The 20,579-nt window shown below is 39.7% G+C and overlaps 1 protein-coding gene across 3 annotated transcripts in view; it reads left to right on the top strand.

Annotated features, from left to right (window-relative positions):
- Nucleotides 1–20,579, top strand: part of LOC140212749 (echinoderm microtubule-associated protein-like 5) — a 184,679-nt gene that overhangs the window by 16,419 nt on the left and 147,681 nt on the right. For all 3 annotated transcript variants that reach the window (XR_011882479.1, XM_072283948.1, XM_072238144.1), the window contains exons 2-3: nt 8,033–8,192; nt 13,829–13,927. Coding sequence is in view for 2 of the 3 variants with exons in the window: in XM_072283948.1 (XP_072140049.1) it covers nt 8,033–8,192; nt 13,829–13,927 (259 nt within the window). In the remaining variant the exon portion in view is untranslated. The remainder of the gene's footprint in view (nt 1–8,032; nt 8,193–13,828; nt 13,928–20,579) is intronic.

Here is a 20,579-nt window from a genome sequence, read left to right as displayed (position 1 = left end):
GAGGGTGGGACCCTGGTTGTGAAGGCTGATGTAATCATTCTCATGCTAATTAAAATGCCTTCCTCCTTTAAATTGTGTGAACATCTTCCTGTCTAGCTAAGGGTGGCAGAAAGGTATGTGCTACAACAATGTTTTAACTATTGTAACCTTCACAAGCAATATATTTACACACTTGTTAAAGGAAGAACTATCCTGGGAAATAACATGAAGCCCTTGGGATCTGAGTATTCTAAACATGAATAGTTCACTTCCTAATACAAAGGTTTGTGACTTGCTTAACTTGCATTAAATGCTAAATCTCCTGTTTCAGAGAAACCCCGATTACAGTAGTTCTGATGTGAACATTGTCTATACTTGTGTTTTATGCAGACTTTCATATCCTTATCCTTTTACTATTTGTGTGATTTCTTGACTCACTAAATTTCACCCATCTGGTATCCTAAGAACTTTAGAAATAGGAGTAGGGGTAGGCCATCTCATCTGTCAAGCCTGCTCTGCCAATCTGGCCATGGGCTCGGCTCCGCTTACAGTACCTGCCCTTAAATATATTTAATGAGGTAGCCTCTACTGCTTCTCAAAGGAAAATTCTATAGATTCACTGTTCTGGTTAAAGTAGTTCTCATCTCCATCCTAAATCTATTCCCCTGAACCTTGAGGCTACGTCCTCTAGTTCTAGTTTCAGTTACCAGTGGAATCATCTTTCTTGCCTATCCTTTTCATTGCTGTGTATGTTTCTATAAGATCCCCTCTCTTTCTTCTGAATTCCAGCGAGCATAGTCCCAGGCGACTTGCTGTCTCCTCATAGGCTAACCCTTTCATTTCCAGAACCAGCCAAGTGAGCGTCCTCTGCAGTGCTACTCAACTCAGCCCATCTTGCCTCAAGGAAGGAGACCAGAGCTGCTCACAGTAGTCGAGGTGTAGTCTCACCAATACCCTGTTCAGCTGCAGCATAACCTCCCGGCTCTTAAATTCAATCCCTCTAGTGATAAAGACAAACATCCCTTTATCCTCCTCGACAACCTGTTGCACCTGTAAACCAAACTTTTGATTCATCCACAAACACTCCCAAGTCTCTCTGTACAACAGCATGCTGCAGTCTTTCACCATTTAAGTAATAATCTGATATATTTTTCCTTCCAAAGTGGATGACCTTGCATGTACCAACATTGTACTCTATCTGCCAGACCCTTGCTTACTCACTTGACCTATCTCTCTGCAGACTCATTAGTAAGATTTCTGTTTAAAATTGTACTTAAGTGTTGGTTTATATCATCCCCCTCATACCTAACTGCATTTTAGATTTATACTCTAAATATATAGTATAATCAATCTAGCTTTTGTAGCTTTTTGTACATGAACGCCAGATATTGATGAATAAGCCTTGAAAGTGAGGTGATAATACATTTTTTTCTGCAATATGAAACTATAGTCCATTGTTGTGTTGTGTCAGTACTGATAAAGCTTCATCTTTCTTTCCTTTTCGACATTTCAATTGCCACAAAAGACTCAGTTCTGCAAAAGTACTTAGGAGGTGAACATTTGGATGGCTCTTGAAGATTCATTTAAAAATTGCTGCATGGAAGTCAAAACCTGTGTAGCATTAATCTGACATTAAAAATTCTGTTCATCTGCTGGGACTGGTGCTGATTTTAAGCCTACTGATTTCTTAAAGGAACCAGACAGTCATGAGGATTTAAATAGTTATTTTCATCAACAGTTGTTTCAACTTCACAGAATTATTCTAAAGTTATTATTAAATTCCAGTGGTGAATATATTAGAACTGCCAAATTTAGTAGCTGGATTAAAAACTGGTTTAATACAAATTGATATGTAGAAATGTAGAGTCTGAGAAGGTTGAAAGTTTGATCCTTGTATCAGGTAATGATACTGCAGTGTAACTGCATTCTGCATTGCTGAAGGTTTAACTGTCAGGTGACATAATAAACTCTCTGACCCTTCTGACTTAGAAACCTATTAAAGATTCCATGGCATTTTTCAAAGACAAAATGCAATCTCTGATATCCTGGGCCTTGGGTGGGTATCATTAATGAAGAATAAATGGTCTTAAACCTCATAAAATTTATTTTAGAAAAATCTGTAAAAAAAAATATAGCTGCCCTGCTTGTCTGGGTCTTTGCTATTGGATTCCAAGTGATCTTTGTTTTCTAAAGTATTTTTGAAGGGTTTTGATGTGAAATTCTGAATAAATGCTAGAATTCAAAACAGAAGACTTGAGTTGGATTAAAACTGCATGTTTACTGTTCATACGTACGTGAACCGCATAATCTTCTTAGATGTGAGATTTAATCCTTAAAAGGCCTCTGGAAAATGTGTGTGACAAAATGTAATATTCTTATTAACCTTGTGTTGTCCTCAAATAGACATGTATTGTAAAGAAGCATTAATTACAATCAGAATTGTAAAGCCACACTTATCCAGGTCATGTTTAATTGCCTGTAAAGGTTAATGAAAAAATCAAATCAAATCAAAGATCCAGTTTCAGAGAGGTGTGCAATGTGTCTAGGAGTTTGGAAGTACGATTATTTGGCATTATAGTATTGAAAATAGAGCTATGCTCAATAAATGAGAGACTTGTTATGTCGAAGCATTTTTAAATGAGTTTATGGTTTGGTTAGTATGTTGCTAATTAGTGTAAAAAAAAAGATGCACTTCACATACTGCCAAAGGCTGACATTAAGCAGGCACTCAATGTATTGAATGCCGCCGTCAGCAAACAAGAAACGGCATACCCCCATGCATTTCAAATTATTGTTGGAGACTTCAGTTAGATGTCAATCTGTTTGAAGAAATCTCTGCCCGGTTATCATCAACATATCATGTGCAGCACCCAGGGCCCCAATATACTTGGCCACTGCTATACTACAGTTAGAAGTGCCTACCTTTCTACGCCTAGACCACATTTCAGGAAATCTGATCACTTGGCTTCCCCCCCCTTTACAGGCAGAGGCTAGTAAGCAAGGCTCCAGAGATAAGACAAAAGAGGTGCTCACAGGTGGCAAAGGAGTGGCTATGGTTTTTCATTGATTCAGTGAACTGGGCCATGTTCAAGGACTCATCAGAGGATCTGAACCAATACTGTACACCACAATTGTCACAGACATTGTAAGAACAGTCGTAGATGAGAGTCTCCCCACAAAATCATTGTGTGTTCCTCAGAAGACCAGAACTCCTGGTTAATAAATGAGATCCATAATCTGCTGGGCACCAGCTCAGTGGTGTTCAGGTCCGGTGACCAAGTAAGATACCAGTGGTCCAGGTACAATCTCTGGAAAGCCACTTGACATGTTTGACATGTGAAGTGGTAATTCTGGACTAAACTTGAATCACTGAAGGATGCTCGACAGCTGTGGCAGGGCTTGGATGCCATCACCTCTTACAAAGTGATAACAGGCAACATAAGTGACAACAAGTCTTTTCTCCCAGATGAACTCAATGCCTTTTATGCTTGCTTTTACTATCAAAACATGGAAGCAACTTCATGAACACCTACTGCCCCCCATGACCCTGTGGTTTCAGTCTGAAGCCAATATGAGAGTGAACCCACGGAAAGTATCCAGCCCAGACGGGGTATCTGACTGAGTACTCAAGACCTGTGCTGATCAACCTGCTGGAGTGTTCACCGATATCTTTAACCTCTCACTTCAGCCGTCACCTGCCCACCTGCCTGAAGCAAGCTTCAATTATTTTGGTGCCTAAGAAGAATGTGGTAACCTGCTTCAATGATCATTACTCACATGTAATGGTCATTGAATAATACACAATGTATTGCTCACATTCACTGTGAAGTGCTTTGAGAGATTGGTGATGAAACATATCAACTCCTGCCTGAGATGGACCCAAGTCACCCCCCACTACAGGCCAACAGCTGATGCCATTTCATTGGCTCTTCACTCAATCCTGGAACATCTGAACAGCAAAGATGCATGCGTACATTAGGATGCTCTTAATTGACTACAGCCTGGCATTCAATACTATTATCCCCTCAAAAGTGATCAATAAGCTTCAAGACTGTGGCCGTGCAATTGGATCCCCTGCTCTGCTCACTTTATACTTATGACTGTGAGGCTAAGCACAGCTCCAATGCCATATTTAAATTTGTTGACAATGCCACTGTTTTTAGCTGAATAAAAGATGGTGAGAATAAGCATATGGGAGGAAGGTTGAAAATCTGGCTGAGTGGTGCCACAACAACCGCCACTCATTCAATGTCAGTAAGACCAAGGAGCTGATGATTGACTTCAGGAGGAGGAAACTGGAGGGCCATGAGCCAGTTTCATTGGGGATCAGAGGTGGAGAGGGTCAGCAACTGGAAATTCCTTTGTTAACGTGAATGTGCAATACAGGTTGTTCATGAGCACTGCAGCACCAGGTTCAGCTCTTGAACCAGAGGGGATAACTTCGCTCAACTTCACTTGTCCCATCACTGAACAGTTCCCACAACCTATGGACACACCATCAAGGATTCTTCATCATATGTTCTTGATATTCATCGCTTTTTTTTGTACTTTGGGTGTTGTCATTTACACATTGGTTGTTTGTCCTGTTGGGTGTGGTCTTTCATTGATTCTGTAATTTTTTTTGGATTTACTCAGTATGCTTGCAAGAAAACAAATCTCGGGGTTGTATATGTACTTTGATAATTTACTTTTAACTTGAACTTTGAAAAAGATAAATGAGGGTAGAAATGTGGATGTTATCTATTTGGACATTACTCAGGTCTTTGAGGTCCAATGTAATCAGCTGTTCTGGAAGGTTGTGTCCCATGGAATCCAGGAAGTGTTGGGTTGGATTCAAAATTGGTTCAGAGATGGGAAGTCAAAGCTGGTGGTTGAATGTTTCATGGAATAGAGGCCAGTGATTTGTTTTTTCCCACAGGAGTGGTGTTGAGACACTTGTTTGTTATTTATGTAAGTGACTTAGATGCAAATTTACAGGTTTTGATCAGTAAGATTGCGGATGGCATGAAATTAGGAAGTGTTGTTGATGGCGGAGAAGGTTATTGAAGATTATGATCTGTTGGAGAAGTTGAGGTGTGGCAACTGGATTTCAATACTGATAAGTGTGAGGTGAAGCATTTTGGAAAGTCAACCCAGTGTAGGACTTGTACTGTAAATGATAATGGACTAGGGAGTGTAATGGAACAGAGCAACGGAGGAGTGCAAATGCAGAGTCTGGTGAAAGCATTTCATAGGTTGACAATGGTGAAAAGGGTGTTTAGCATGTTTGCCTTCACTCAAAACACAGGGTATAGGAGCTAGAACATTATGTGGCAGTTGTATGAGTTGTTGGCGAGGCTGTAATTGGAATACTGTTTAGTGTTATAAGAAAGACATAAAATTAGAGAGCGTGCAGAAAAGATGTACCAGGAACTTGCCAAGACTAGAGGTCCTGAGTTATAGTGAGCGGCTGCCCCAAAGCTAGATCTTTATTCCTTGAAATTTAGGAGAATGGGCAGGGCCGGCGATCTGACAGAAATGTTTAATATTGAGAGGAATCAATAAGGCGGGTGGTAACCAGCTTGCTATGATGGGGTGGGGGTGGGGGAAACTAAAGCTAAGGGACATCGATTTATGGGTGAGAAGGGAATGATTTAAAAGGAATTTGAGAGCAACTTTTTCCCCACACAAGTTGATGAGGGTATGGAATAAGCTGCCAAAGTACAATAGTATCATATAAGAAGCACTTGGTTTGCTCCATGCAGGGGCAGTACTTAGAGATATGGGCTGACTGCAGGAAATTGGGACTAGGTAGGTGGACAGCGTGGTCAGCATGGGCTCACTGGGCCATGGGTCCTGCATCAATGTTGTATTGCTCTATGACCCATTAAGTCAGTGTTAATCTAGTTTTGCTATGCTGATTGATTCTTCTCATTAACCTAACATTTTATGCTATCGCATTCCTTGCCTCATCACTGTAACGGACTCGAGATTTTCTAACTTTAAACCCTGAGGCTTTGGTGATTTTTCAGATCCTTGTAACAATGTGTGTCTCTGCAGTTGTACCTTTCTTACTTTTCAGCCCTGCCAGTTCCTTGATGTTAAACAACTCATCAAATCTATGAATAATTTTAGCAATAGAACACTGTCAGCAATATCATTACTCTTGTTCAGAACAATAGATAACATGCCAGAATTCCAGTGGGGAGGGGAATGTGTCAAGAGGTCATCACTCAAGTCCCCTTTTCAGGCCGTGTTTCTTTGACCATTGAAGTATTCACTGCTTCCTCTGTAAACTGCCTGTTGCATGTACCTCATAGCTGAGACATGTGGTACCAGCCATTAACAGAGGCAAATTTTCCCTTTAATTTCCTTTTGGAGAGTTACTGCTGGCCTATAAGTTTTTTTCAGATTTTCCTTCCTAAGCTCATTTTTTTTTGTGGAGCCTGTCATGGTATTTTATCTTGTAATGCCTCCTAGTGCTGTATTTCTTGTAAACAACATTGGTTTCCAAACAAAACAATCAAATAATTTTATTGATGTGAAAGACATTGTAATAAAGGTCAAAGCACATTTTTAAAATTAAATCTGCTACATCCTGCATCTATCTTCTGTTAAATTGATTGGGCATAATATGGTACATGGAGACAAGAAGTCTGCTGTAGAGTGGGAACTGTTCCATGCATTCTGTTGAGGCCTATTGCTGTTTGTCTTTTATCTCAGTTGTTTTTGTGATGACCTTTTGTGAGGCATCAAATGATAACAAGTTTGTATATTTTTCTGCAGTGCATTGTCATATTGCGTGTCCTTGGAATAATTTAATGAGTACTAAATTGATCTGTGCAATCAGTTTTCAAAAAGCATTTGTCAGGGGACTGGTCAGTAAATTAATTTGGCTGCAGTCTGTGGATAGGCCATACTTGTGGACTCCAGTTCTGCTGCATTTCATTGTAATGAATTACCTTCTGCTATGTGGCAATCAAAGGAAACTTCTACAATAGCACAGGAGTAACTGTGCAACTTTCAGAGAAAGGTGAACTTTGAAGGACGAGGTGAGCTTGTGCTCCTCATGGGAAAATGTCGTGGGTTACTTGACATCCACGTGAGGCAGGAGACAAACCTTGATATAATGTCACATCTGAAATATTGGCACTCTCAACCTGTAACCATAGGTAAACTATCAATATAGATGGTGCTGTGCAATCTCAAGTCTGAACCAGAAGTACAACCAGTCAAACTGAAGTAAATAACTTGGTTGTTATCTTTATTCTCGTAGACTGAAGTTTATCTTATCACAGATTTTAAAAGGAAGAACAATAAGGAATTGCTGAAAGTCGTAAATTGAAGACATTTGTAATGAATATTTGATTCCATTAAAAAGTTTGCTTTTACACATTTGATTCTCAGTGAATATTGCTATAAAATACAATGGGAGAAAAAAAGAAATCAGTTATAAACAACATAACTTTACAGATATAGTCTTGTGTGATTGGTCAGTCATTTATAATTTTTTTTGGAACTTTCCATTATCTGATTGACCAGTCATTATGATCAATCTTGTGAATCTACATTTCAAGTTGTTTTGAGTAAGTTTAACCAACATAAGCAATTATCCCTTAATTTGCATTCCCATCTGTCTCAAAAATAATCTGAAAATTTCTCTAATTGGGACTAATTGTGCAGCTAGCCATATTGAAATCCAAGTAGTGGCGAATTCCCTTTAAACACAGCCCTGTAAGAAAAAGCAAAAATAATGATTTTAAGAAAAAAAGATAAGGTTAGAAAAACAGTAAACCAGATATTACCAAGGATATAGTTATTTTCTTGGCATGCTAGTCTATTAGATGCACATCAGTGTGGCAGTATTACTCTTTACATGACTGTGCCTATGAGATTAGTATGGTATTATACTTGTTACTGCCATTGATGGGAAATTTACTGAAACACATCTATTTTGGAACCTAGTTTGAGTAAATGTTGCTGGAATGGTTCAGCAACTGCACCACTACCCATGGATGTGACAACTGCTGGATAATTTTTTTTTCTTTTGATCAAATTTCTGTTCAATCCACAGTTTAGCTCTCCATCCAGAACGAACTTTAGTCGCAACAGGGCAAGTGGGAAAGGAGCCGCATATATGTGTATGGGATACCTACAACGTACAGACAATATCCATTTTGAAGGATGTTCACACACATGGAATAGCCTGTTTAGCATTTGATCATGATGGGCAGGTGAGTAAATTAATTGTCAGTTTAACAAGTACTTGAAGAATATATAAGCATAATGACTTAAGTCCTGATGGAGGGACTGGGCCCCAAACATTAACTCTTTACTCCCACCCATAGATGCTGCCTGACCTACTGACCACCTCCAGCACATTATTTGTTGCTATAGTGATTAAGTAATTGGCCAAACCCTGCAGAGAACACACAAAAGTTGCTGGTGAACGCAGCAGGCCAGGCAGCATCTCTAGGAAGAGGTACAGTCGATGTTTTGGGCCGAGACCCTTTGTCAGGACTAACTGAAAGAAGAGCTTTCTAGTTTCTAGCTCTTTCAGTTAGTCCTGACAAAGGGTCTCGGCCTAAAACGTCGACTGTACCTCTTCCTAGAGATGCTGCCTGGCCTGCTACGTTCACCAGCAACTTTTGTGTGTGTGTTGCTTGAAATTCCAGCATCTGCAGATTTCCTCGTGTTTGTGTTTTTAAACCCTGCAGAATCCTGGGTTGATGATCAGGAGATACAAGTATAATTCTCAATGAAACAGCTAAAGAATTTTAAGTTTAGTTGATTAAGTCAATCTGAAATAATAATTGTACTGGTAATGATGGAAAAACTGGAGTGTTTTGCTTAATAAGTCAGATTCACTAATATCCTTTGGGGGAAGGAAATTTTCCATTCCTCTGTGGAAAAATTGCTGTAATGTTCATGAATGCACAAATCAATTGAGTTTAAAATTTCAAAATAACGCAAAGGACTAATAAATGTTTTTTTTCAGTTTTATCATTGGATTATCTGGACCAAAGCCATCCATTTCCAAAGTCCAATCTTGCTTAATTGAAGCTTCAAATTACTGAGGAAAAGCTATATATTTAGAAATGATGATATAACTGCCATTTAAGGACTCCTTTATTTATGTCTCCAACATCTGAAATGCCTTATCTGATTCTGGTGCACCAGGTGTGACAAAGGTTTAAAGTACACTTTATTATCAAAATATGTATACATTTTAGAACCTTGAGATTTGTCTCCTAACAGGCAGCTACGAAACAAAGAAATCCCAAAACAAATCCCATATATGCAAAAAGACTGTAACACGCAATGTTCAGAGAATAAAAAGCACACGTCCATAAGAAAATAAAAGAATAAAATAACCCTTAAAAGAAGATTATCCAACACCCAATGTGCAATGGGGGGAAAAAAGCATCATGCAACGGTAACTGGAAGCAAATAGTGTTTCTGAACTGAAGTCCGCAAGAGGGTTCATCAGAGAGCTGAGTAAACATCGTAGAGCAATGATCTTAATCGGCCCATATTTCACCTTAGACCCGACACCCTGACCTTTTCAATCTGGCCTAGCACTTAACTCTCTATCCAAACAATGGGTCTGCTGCTTGGATAGGCTAGACTTCACTGCTTTGATTTGGCCTGTAAATCTCAGTCCGCATATCATGCTCAGTTACATTTGGCACCTGGACCCTGTGGCTTCGATTCGGCCTGCGCCCGATCTTTCATGCTCTTCCGTGCTCTCAGCGATGGGCCTGCCACGCCGCCTCGCCTAACCTCTGTTTTGCCACATCCATCTGCCTCCAAGTCCAAAGGGAAGTTACAGACTATTACTTGCAATGATTGTTTGTAGGTAAAAAGCGTGGTTAACAAAGTGTTTAGTTGCTATCCTTGTTTTAGTAGCTACCAGCCAGAAGTCAGAGGTTCACCGGCACCATCTGAACCGGAGCACCTTTCAATCCTGTAAATGATACATACACGTGACCACACAAATACCACTTCCAAGGGGAATGGTCACTGTAACATGCTGTCGATGATTTGTCCTTTTGGGGGAAAACTGAAGTCTATTTCTATTAAATCTTGGCTTTCCACTCCTATAAATGCAATCTATTACTTTGTCTGACTCAAAGTTTTTTTTAACAGAACTGACGCTACTTTCCATTTGGACACCTTTTTAGTATTGCTTTTCAGCTTTCAGTGATTTAACATAAGTAGAAAATTCTGGAAATATTCAGCAAGTGAGGCAAAGTTTGTGAATTGTTACCTCTTAATATTGACAAGCATTCATTAGAGATGGTCATCGCTTTTGTTGAGTTGTGGGTATAGGGAAAAGGTTTCAATACATCGAGTGAAGACCAACATCCAAGGAGTTTAATATGAAATAATAAGCTGCTTCAAGCCATATTCTAAAATGCTGTTTCTTAGTGTTTCTTCTCTTTTTTTATATACAAGAAGTAGGAGGCCCCATTAAGCCCCTTGTGCCTGCTTCATCATCTAAGACAGTGACTGATCTATTGTTTTGGTGAAGTTTTCCTATGTTAGAACTATGTCGTTTGACAACCGCTTGCTCTTTAAATGTGATTTTTATTTTAAGATCACATTAATAGGAAGCAAGACATTTCTGCAAAAATAGGATTAAGCAAATGACAGGTGAAGATATTTCTATTCCATTCAATGAAAGTATAGGCAGTTTGTGAAAACTCCGGGCCTTTTATCACTAGGTTTCTTTGCACTTCGTTAACTCCACGTCATAGTCAGCCTGTGTATGGTGGGCCAAAGAGCCTCTATGTTTTCCATAGATGTTCCCACTGTATGAATAACTTTGGCACAACTCGCCTGCACCACCTCCTAGTTTCATTTTACTGAAGGGCTTGTGACTGTGATCGAAGTCACTGGAGAAACACTGAAACTGCAGATATAGAAGTCTTTATCCAGTACAAGCAGGCATTCTTACAGAGAAACTCTTAGCCGAGGCTCACAAGCCCTTTAGGTACATCACTTTTATACACTTTGTAACTTTAAAGGGAGACACAGGAGTTCACAATGTGTGCCTATAACTTTGTGTTTAATTCAAGCGAGATGAACACATGGTAACATGATTACATAAGCAATTCACAGGTTTATACATGTAATGTATTGAATTATTGAAACAAATGAGAATGCTTAATCAAACAGTATATTGAGAAGATTACTGAAATACTACTGAAATATTAAATACACAAAACCCTTAAGATTAATGGTATCATGATACAATACAATTTCAATAGTTGCACTGACGACATTCCTTCAATATTTTGGGTTGACAGTCCTTCCTTTGCAGTATCTACAGTGACAGATGCCCTGAATATTCAGACACTTGTCACAAAGTAATTCACACATCGTCTAAAAGCTTCTGGGGGCAGAAATCCCAGACATCCAGAATTAATGTTGACAGGCTGTCTCTGAGTACACAAGTGTGGCCTGCCAGCTTGCACTCCAAGTCACAATGGTGCAAGTAATTTAGCCATGTTGCCTGGTTTGATGCAGGCCAATTAACACAATCAGATTGTTTTAATGTTTGGCTCTTGCATATGTAATCTCAGTCTGTGGAACAGCCTGTGCTTTTGACTTCAATTTACTACTTGCAATTTACAAAAAAAAACTGAAGACTAAATGCAAGATTCCTGAAATTGCATTTACATTAAGAACTGAAGCCCAGATTTTGTAGGAATTAGTAACTGCCATATTCGCAAACTCCAGATTATGCCCTAACAGGTCTCATTTTTCTTGACAGCACATATTGGACCACAGTCAGTGCAGATCTAGAATAATATTTTCTCCTTGCTGATAATACTCTGGCAGACATCAAGGATGTGAGCTTAGCCCACTGCTCTACTCTCTCTACACCCACCACTGTGTGGCTAGGCACAGCTCAAATGCCATCTATAAATTTGCTGATGACACAACTATTGGCAGAAATTCAGTAGATGAGGAGGAGGAGCACATCAATGAGATAGATCAGATGGTTGAGTAGTGTTGCAACAACCTTTCACTCAGTGTCCGTAAAACTAAGGAATTGATTGTGGACTTCAGGGAGGGCAAGTTGAGGGAACAAGCAGCAGTCCTCATGGAGGGATCAGCAGTGGAAAGGGTGAGCAGTTTCAAGTTCCTGGGTGTCAACATCTCTGAAGATCTGTCTTGGACCCAACATAATGATGCAATTACAAATGAAGCATGAGAGCATTTACATTTCATTAGGAGTTTGAGGAGATCTGGTATAACACCAAAGACTCCAGCAATTTTTTACAGATGTGCCATAGAGAGCATTCTAACTAGTGGCATCACTGTCTGTTAGGGAGTGGCCACTGCACAGGATTGGAAAAAGCTGCAGAAGGTTGCAAACTCAGCCAGCTTCATCATGGACATTAGCCTCCCCAGCATCAAGAACATCTTCAAAAGGTGACGCCTCAAAAAGGCAGTGCCCTTCATTAAGGGCCCCATCGCTCAGGGCATGCCTTCTTCTCATTACTACTGTCGAGGAGGAGGTACAGGAGCCTGAAGGTGCACACTCAACATTTTAGCAACAAAAATACAAGGAAGTCTGTAGATCCTGGAAATCCAAAGCAACAGACACAAAATTGTTGAGGAACTCAGCAGGTCAATCAACGTTTCGGGCTGAGACCCGGTCCTGATGAAGGATCTCAGCCCAAAACATCAGCTGTTTACTCTTCCATAGATGCTGACTGGCCTGCTGAGTTCCTCCAGCATTTTGAGTATGTTACTTTAGGAATGGCTTCTTGCCCTCTGTCACCAGTTTTCTGAATGGACAATGAACCCCTCTACTCTACTTCACTTTTTATTGCTCTTTTCGCACTATTTAATTTGTATGTGTTGCAATGTACTGCTGCTGCAAAACAATAAATTTCACAACATATGCCAGTGATATTAAAGCTGATTCTGATTTGTGCATGGTAGAATATCGGAGAACCTTCACCAGACCAATCCAGGAAGAGCCATAGGTTAAATTTAGCTCATGAACATAGTTTGGAAATTCCTACTCTATTTCTTTGGTGAAAAACAGACATTTAGGTCTTTCATCTGTAATTGTTAACTGTTTTAGAGATGACTCAAGATAGTGAACATGCACTCATTTTGTCATACATTGTGGTGTTAATTCAATAGGGTAAACTTGCACCAGAAGTGGCCGAGTTTCATTATGAATAATAAATATGCATACAAACTAAACCCATTAATAAACTGAGAGATATATTGTTTGAACATTAATGATTTAAAATAATTGCTATTAATTCTCAGGTCATTAACAGTTCGAAAGCTATACTTTGCATGCATGATATCAAATATATGAAATTGTGGAAATATGGAGAAGATGCATTTTTATGTGAACAACCATGGAGCTATTTTCTGTACAGTATTGAGTGATAAGATTTGAGTGATATTAACAATGGGAGTTAATGGTCATTTGGTTCTTTTTGGTTGGCAGTGGGTATGATTTATGTTTCTGCAGTTCCTTTTTAAAGGATGTAATTAGTAACGTGTTGTGTCCTTGAGCAAGGCACTTAATCTCACATTGCTCTGCGACGACACTGGTGCCAAGCTGTATGGGTCCTAATGCCCTTCCCTTGGACAACATTAATGTCGTGGAGAAGGGAGACTGGCAGCATGGGCATCTGCTGGTCTTCCATACAACCTTGCCCAGGCCTGCACCCTGGAGAGTGAAGACTTTCCAGGCGCTGATCCATGGTCTTGCAAGACTAACAGATGTCTAAAAAGAAATTAGTTACGGAGTTATGATGGGAGGAGACTTTCAAATTTAAGCTTTGTTTAAAGAGCTGCTTCTAATTTCTGTTTTATCCCAATTCTGCAGCGTTTGGTATCCATTGGCCTGGATTCCAAAAACACTATTTGTGTCTGGGATTGGAAGAAAGGAAGAGTTCTGGCAACTGCACCAGGACACACAGATAGGGTAACTGACTATCTTTCCTTCATAAGTACAATGTTTGAAATCTCGGGCTACAGTTATAATTGTGTAGTAAGCTATGCAAATAAATATTCTTTTAATAATTTAGGAGCAAAGGAATTCTTTATCAAATAGGAAAAAATTAAGTGATTCTGGCCTAATCTTGTACTATTGGTAGATTAAGGACAATTTTAGTTGAAGACACTGCAGATTTCTGGGATAACAACTAAAGCGAAGTTTTATAAATAGTGAATTCATTTTAGCATTCTTTTCTTGTTAATTCTAAAGTTTGTGTTTTAAAAAATATGAATTGAGCTGTTATTTAAGCTGAATAATGGGTCAGAGCTTGTTTGCAAATTTCAGCTCTTCCCCAAACTGCCAGCATTTCTCAGCATCTACACTGTCAAGTTTGCAGTATGTAACAGGTGAGCATAACCTTCCTGTAACTGTGAATCTGCCTGCTGATCTAGCATCACATTACATCTCAGCAAGACCATCCGTTTCAGTAGAATTAAATAGTTATGTGGAATGAGCAAGTGATTTTTTAATTTCTTAAACTTCAGTTTTTAGAATTTTTTGTTTTCATATTTTTAACATTAGCTTCTTGTAAGATGTCAGTGCTCTAGGGTGCAGCAGCCATTCGAGGTCCAACCAAAAGTATAATTGCTCATTCTTCAAGTCTTTTTGGATCACAAGGCGCTGCTGAATATTAAGAAATTCAACTACTGCAGGTTTACTCCATCAGCAAGTTGCTCAATAGTAACCGAGCTGCACTTACTGCGTAGCTCTGTTGTTGTTGTCTGGACTTGTTGAGTACCATTGTAGTGCCAAGTTGGTGTGCGTTTCAACAAACGGAGCGAGTGATTGTCTTGGACATTTTTCCTGTCGGACTTCGGTGATGTAGATTACTGCAATTCTGTTTCTCTGCTTCATTGACGAGACTGGCAGGGAAGCTGCCTTGCCTCGATTGTTGCACCAACAAGGCCCTCATGCCACAGTGTTGCCTGTTGCAACTGCCCCGGAGAGAAGATGCCAGCGGCGGTGTGAGAGAGAACCGAGGCATCTGTGAGTGCACTGGAATCTGTACTGGGTTGGAGGCTGTCTTCTCCCGTGGGTGTCGCCCTCCAGTGTTCACTCGGTGAAAGATTAAGCTGGACCAGGAGAACATTCCATGCATCATCAGTCCACAGGCAACTTGGGGGACTTGGGCTATACTATATTTCTTTGTGGCTGGTTTTTTTTCTGTTATGGTAATTATATGCGCAATATGTGCTGTGTGCTATTGGTAATGTGTTTTGCACTTTGACCCTGAAGGAATGCTCTTTCATTTGGCTATATTCATGTACACTTGAATGATAACTAAACCTAATTTATGATTTTAAAGTATTTAATATATTGAAACACTTCAACAACTTGGCACAAAGGGCTGTCATTGTTTTCAGGACTTTTGGAGTGGAAAAGGGGGCACCAGGTCCAGCTGTTGTAAGGCCTTGCCATTTAGATTATGATCAATAATACCAGTTTGCCAATATCAATGGATGTGCAAAAAGTGCGTATGCCAGTGTCATTGGTATCAAGTACTGGACTGCTATAAATAGAAGTCTGATGTGATGTATTTTAACAGGAAAGAGAAGGGCCAACTTGAGCAGTCAGCTCAAGAACTGCAGGAAGAAATTGAGATGACAGTTGAAAGAGCTCAAAGTTAGTGTTTTCTAAGATGCTAGTTAAGCTTCAACTGAAGCACTGTGGCTATTTCTGGGCATGTTGCCTTGAAAAAGAATGTTAAATCATAAGACTGACTATCAAGTAACTTTCAAAGTGAAATAGAAAACGCCATCGAGTTTATAAGAAAAGAGCAGGATGTGGGGGGAGGATTAAAAGGGGCGGATAAAATGAGCTCTTGTCTTGCTGCACTATTCTGTGAAATTTGGTTTGACATTCAAGAGGTGTTCATTGTATTAAAGATTGCTCTCTTAAAAAGTGGGAAACTGAGATTTCTGCCTTTCAGTGTACAGTTTAATGTTATTGTGATTTGTGTTTAGTTTTGATCTGTATTTTTTTTTTAAGAATCAAAGTGTTTATTATCCTCTGTAGATGCTGCCTGACTTGCTAAATTCCTCCAGTATTTTGTATGTGATACCAGGAGAACTTCATCTGTTTCATGGCAGGTCTCAGTGTGCTCTTCGATCCAGTTGATTGACAGGGATATCTCTGTTTTAATGTCTCAGTCTGAAGGCTGCTTCTCTGACATTGCTGAACCGCCACACTTGGGCACCGAGATGTCAGCTTGGACATGAGAAAGGTTACTAATTCAGCTTTTTGTTCAGAGGCAAAGGGTGGCACAATAAGAAAATGTTCATCACTAGAGACACAAGAGTCTGCAGACATTGAAATTCACAGCCAAAAAAACAAACTGGAAGAGCTCAGCAAGCCAAAGTATCTTGGAGGCTAAGGGAAGATGGTCATTTGGGCTTGAGACCCAGTATCAGAAGGGCAATTATTATTGCTGTCTCTGTTCTATAGGGTGGGTTGAATAAGGTTACTAGTCTTAGCTGAGTTTCACAGAATGAGTAACACTTTACCAGTGTAGCGACCACTGAGTCTGACTTTTGAGCAATCTGAAGGATGTTAATGTGCTCTAATGCTTCACTCCTCAACAGTACTTTACAAAGGCAATAAATTAATTGTCCTTGCAATTACAGCTTGGAGAGATTTCCTTGTTGGATTCCTAGCTGTGGTACTATGTTGGTTAGCTTTACTGGAACATTTCACTGCAGCAATATTTCTTGGAAACTGACAATCAGTGCCTGAATGATAATAATTGGCAGTTGTAATGTTCATTTTAAATTTCTTAAAATGAATCTGTGCCTGGGGCCAGAGAACATGGATGAGGTACTAAATGAGTACCTTACATCCATTTTCACTAAGAAGGGCATGGAGGATAGTGATCCCTGGTGGGTACAGCAAGGAGGAGAGGGTTTTGAAGAAGAGCTTTGATGTGATATATCCCAGGTTGAGAGAAAAGGGAGAAGTTTGCCATTGTTTTGACAGCGATGTTTGCACCCTCTGCCCTTCTTGGGTACAGGAAAATAGCACTGAAAAAGGGATAGAGGGGTAGGTGGAGAGGGATAATTCTAGAAAGGGAATGCGACAGATGAATAACATCAACATAAGAAAAATGTCAGACTGAAATGGGAGAGGTTTAGAGATTTGCTATATCATATGCCCTCTTTTGCTTTAATGCTGTCCTTGACTTGTCAGCTGTGGTTGTTGCCTCATCCTCCTTTTGAGTACTACTGCTTCTTTGAGATGTATCTATCCTGTGCCTTTTGAATAGCTGCAGGAAACTTCAGGCATTGCTGTTCTGTCATCATCCCTGTTAGAGACCCTTCCAATCAACCTCAGCCAGCTCTTCCCTCATGCCTCTAATTCCCTTTACTCTGCTGTAATACTGGTACCTCTAAGTTCTCTATTCCAATCTGTTTCATCACATAAACACACAATCTAGAATTACCTTTCTCTTAATGGGCTCAACCGCAAGCTGCTCGAGAAAGTCATCTCGTAGGTATTCTACAATTTCCCTCTTGAGATCCAGTACCAACCCAACTTTTCCCAATCAACCTGCATATTGAAATCTGCCATGACTATTGTAATATTGCCCTTGTTACATGACTTTTCTATCTCCCGTTGTAAATTTTTACTCCACATCCTGGCTACTGTTTGAAGAACTGTATGTAACCTGGGATCTTCTTAATCTTAGCAGTTTCTTAATTCTACGTGCAAAGATTCTACATCAAATGCCTACCTGCCTGTCATTTCGATACAATGTGTGTACGTCAGTGAAAATAAACCTGAATTGTAATTCTGAGTGAATAGTCATAGTCATACTTTATTGATCCTGGGGGAAATTGGTTTTTGTTACAGTTGCACCATAAATAATAAATAGTAATAGAAATAGTAATAGTAATATTACTGTTAGTAAATAGTAATAGTCATGGAAATAATAAATAGTAATAGAATCGTAATTGAAAAATAGTAATAGTTAAATAGCAATATGTAAATTATGCCAGTAAATTATGAAATAAGTCCAGGACCAGCCTATTGGCTCAGGGTGTCTGACCCTCCAAGGGAGGAGTTGTAAAGTTTGATGGCCACAGGCAGGAATGACTTCCCATGACGCTCTGTGCTGCATCTCGGAGGAATGAGTCTCTGGCTGAGTGTACGCCTGTGCCCACCCAGTACATTATGTAGTGGATGGGAGACATTGACCAAGATGGCATGCAACTTAGACAGCATCTTCTTTTCAGACACCACCATGAGAGAGTCCAGTTCCATCCCCACAACATCACTGGCCTTACGAATGAGTTTGTTGATTCTGTTGGTGTCTGCTACCCTCAGCCTGCTGCCCCAGCACACAACAGCAAACATGATAGCACTGGCCACCACAGACTCGTAGAACAGCCTCAGCATCATCCGGCAGATGTTAAAGGACCTCAGTCTCCTCAGGAAATAGAGACAGCTCTGATCTTTCTTGTAGACAGCCTCAGTGTTCTTTGACCAGTCCAGTTTATTGTCAATTCGTATTCCCAGGTATTTGTAATCCTCCACCATGTCCACACTGACCTCCTGGATGGAAACAGGGGTCACCGGTACCTTAGCTCTCCTCAGGTCTACCACCAGCTCCTTAGTGTTTTTCACATTAAGCTGCAGATAATTCTGCTCACACCATGTGACAAAGTTTCCTACCATAGCCCTGTACTCAACATCATCTCCCTTGCTGATGCATCCAACTATGGCAGAGTCATCTGAAAACTTCTGAAGATGACAAGACTCTTTGCAGTAGTTGAAGTCCGAGGTGTTAATGGTGAAGAGAAAGGGAGACAAGACAGTCTCTGTTATTTCTGAATACCAGATCTGACTACATGTGAATTCAAGAAACTTATTAAACAGGGCTAGTGGGTCACAACACAACTAACTATATGGGATTTTTTTTTAAAGCAGAGGTCTTACTTTATAATACAAGAATGTGTACTTTATATTCCTGGATACAAGCTGTTCTAGAAAGAGCGAAGAGGAGGTGTAGCAGTATTGATTTGAGAATCTTATTTTGGAGAGATGGTTTCCTGCAACGACCAAGAATGAAATCTATCAGTTTAAGAAACTATATAGATGCAATCACTGAGATTATTGTGTTGTTGCCACCAGGGGAAGAGTACTGAGGAATAAATAAACTGAAAATTGAAGAACTGTGCAAAAGCCATGGAGGTCTGAATTATCCATATGTAGATTGAAATAGTAATAATGTAAGGAGTATAGAAACCCTGAAATGTGTAGGAGTTCTGAAATGTATTCAGAAATTTCTTGATCAGCATGTTTCTGGCTCAAAGAGGAAGGCAGTTTGACTGGTTTAGATCTGCAAAGTGAGTTGGAACTGGATGAAAGAGCAAATATCAACAGGGGGACATTCAGGAAATGGTAAAGCCAATGATAAAAGTAATCATTTGGAGAAGGATCAGTCTTGATGGGACCAAAATGCATCTGGCCTTGGTAAATGAGAATCAAAGCTTGTAAACAGAAAACGTAACTGAACAAGGGGAGGCCTTTAAACTGGAAGTGTTCATAGCTTTTGCCGGATCCATGGGGGGAGGGGGTAAGGAAATTTGCTAGTGGGTTGATTTAACAGAGGGAAAAGAACATGTAGCAGATGTAAAATTGTCAACTCGAAACGGAAAGTACTTCCAATCTATTCATGTAATTAATGCTCCTGTTTCTTGGAATCATTTTAATAAATCGATTCTACAACATATCCTACATTTTTCACATCTGAAAGTCTGCTACCTGGAACTGAACACAGTATTCCAGGTGTGGTTAAAACAATGTTTTCTGAAGCTAGTCAGGAATATCAAACAGGTATTAAGTTTCTGTAGGCAGTAATGTACTGTTGGTAGTATGGAAGGCAAATGGCATTCATTTATCATTTGACAAATTAATTTGGCAGTTGGCATTCATTTCGAGAAGACTAGAATATAAAAGCAGGAATGGAATGCTGAGGTTTTATAAGCCATTGGTGAGACCACATTTGGAGTATTAGCAGTTTTGGGCACTATATCTAGAGGATGTGCTGGTATTGGAGAGGGCAGAGAAAGGTAGCAAGAACGGTCTTGGGATGAAAAGGTTAATATGTGAGGAGCGTTTGATGGCTCCTGGGCATTTACTCGCTAGAAGTTAGAGGGATGAGAGGGGTTACATTAAAACCTACAAAAGGCATAGATGAGTGAATGTGGAGAAGATATTTACAAAATAGTTGAAGAGCCTAGGACTAGAGGGCACAACCTCAGAAGAAAGGGATGTCCCTTTAGAGCAGAGGTGATGAGGAATATCTTGACCCAGAAGGTAGTTAAATTATGTAATGTGGAGGCTAGGTCATTGGGTACATTTTAAACCGAAGTTGACAGGTTCTTGATTCATAAAGGTGTCAAAGGTTGTGGGGAAAGGGAAAAAGAATGAGTTTGAGAGTCATGATTTAACGTTAAAGCACATTCAGTGAGCTGAATGGCCTAATTCTGCTCCTATGTCTTATGGTCTCATGCTCTTGTGTTTTAAAGATGTGTAGAAGTATTGGTTGCATAGCAAGTAAGTTATTTGATAACTTTAAGGA

This window comes from Mobula birostris, chromosome 1 (genome assembly GCF_030028105.1).
Source record: "Mobula birostris isolate sMobBir1 chromosome 1, sMobBir1.hap1, whole genome shotgun sequence".
Classification (NCBI taxonomy): domain Eukaryota; kingdom Metazoa; phylum Chordata; class Chondrichthyes; order Myliobatiformes; family Myliobatidae; genus Mobula; species Mobula birostris.
This window is presented reverse-complemented; position numbering and strand designations above follow the sequence as displayed.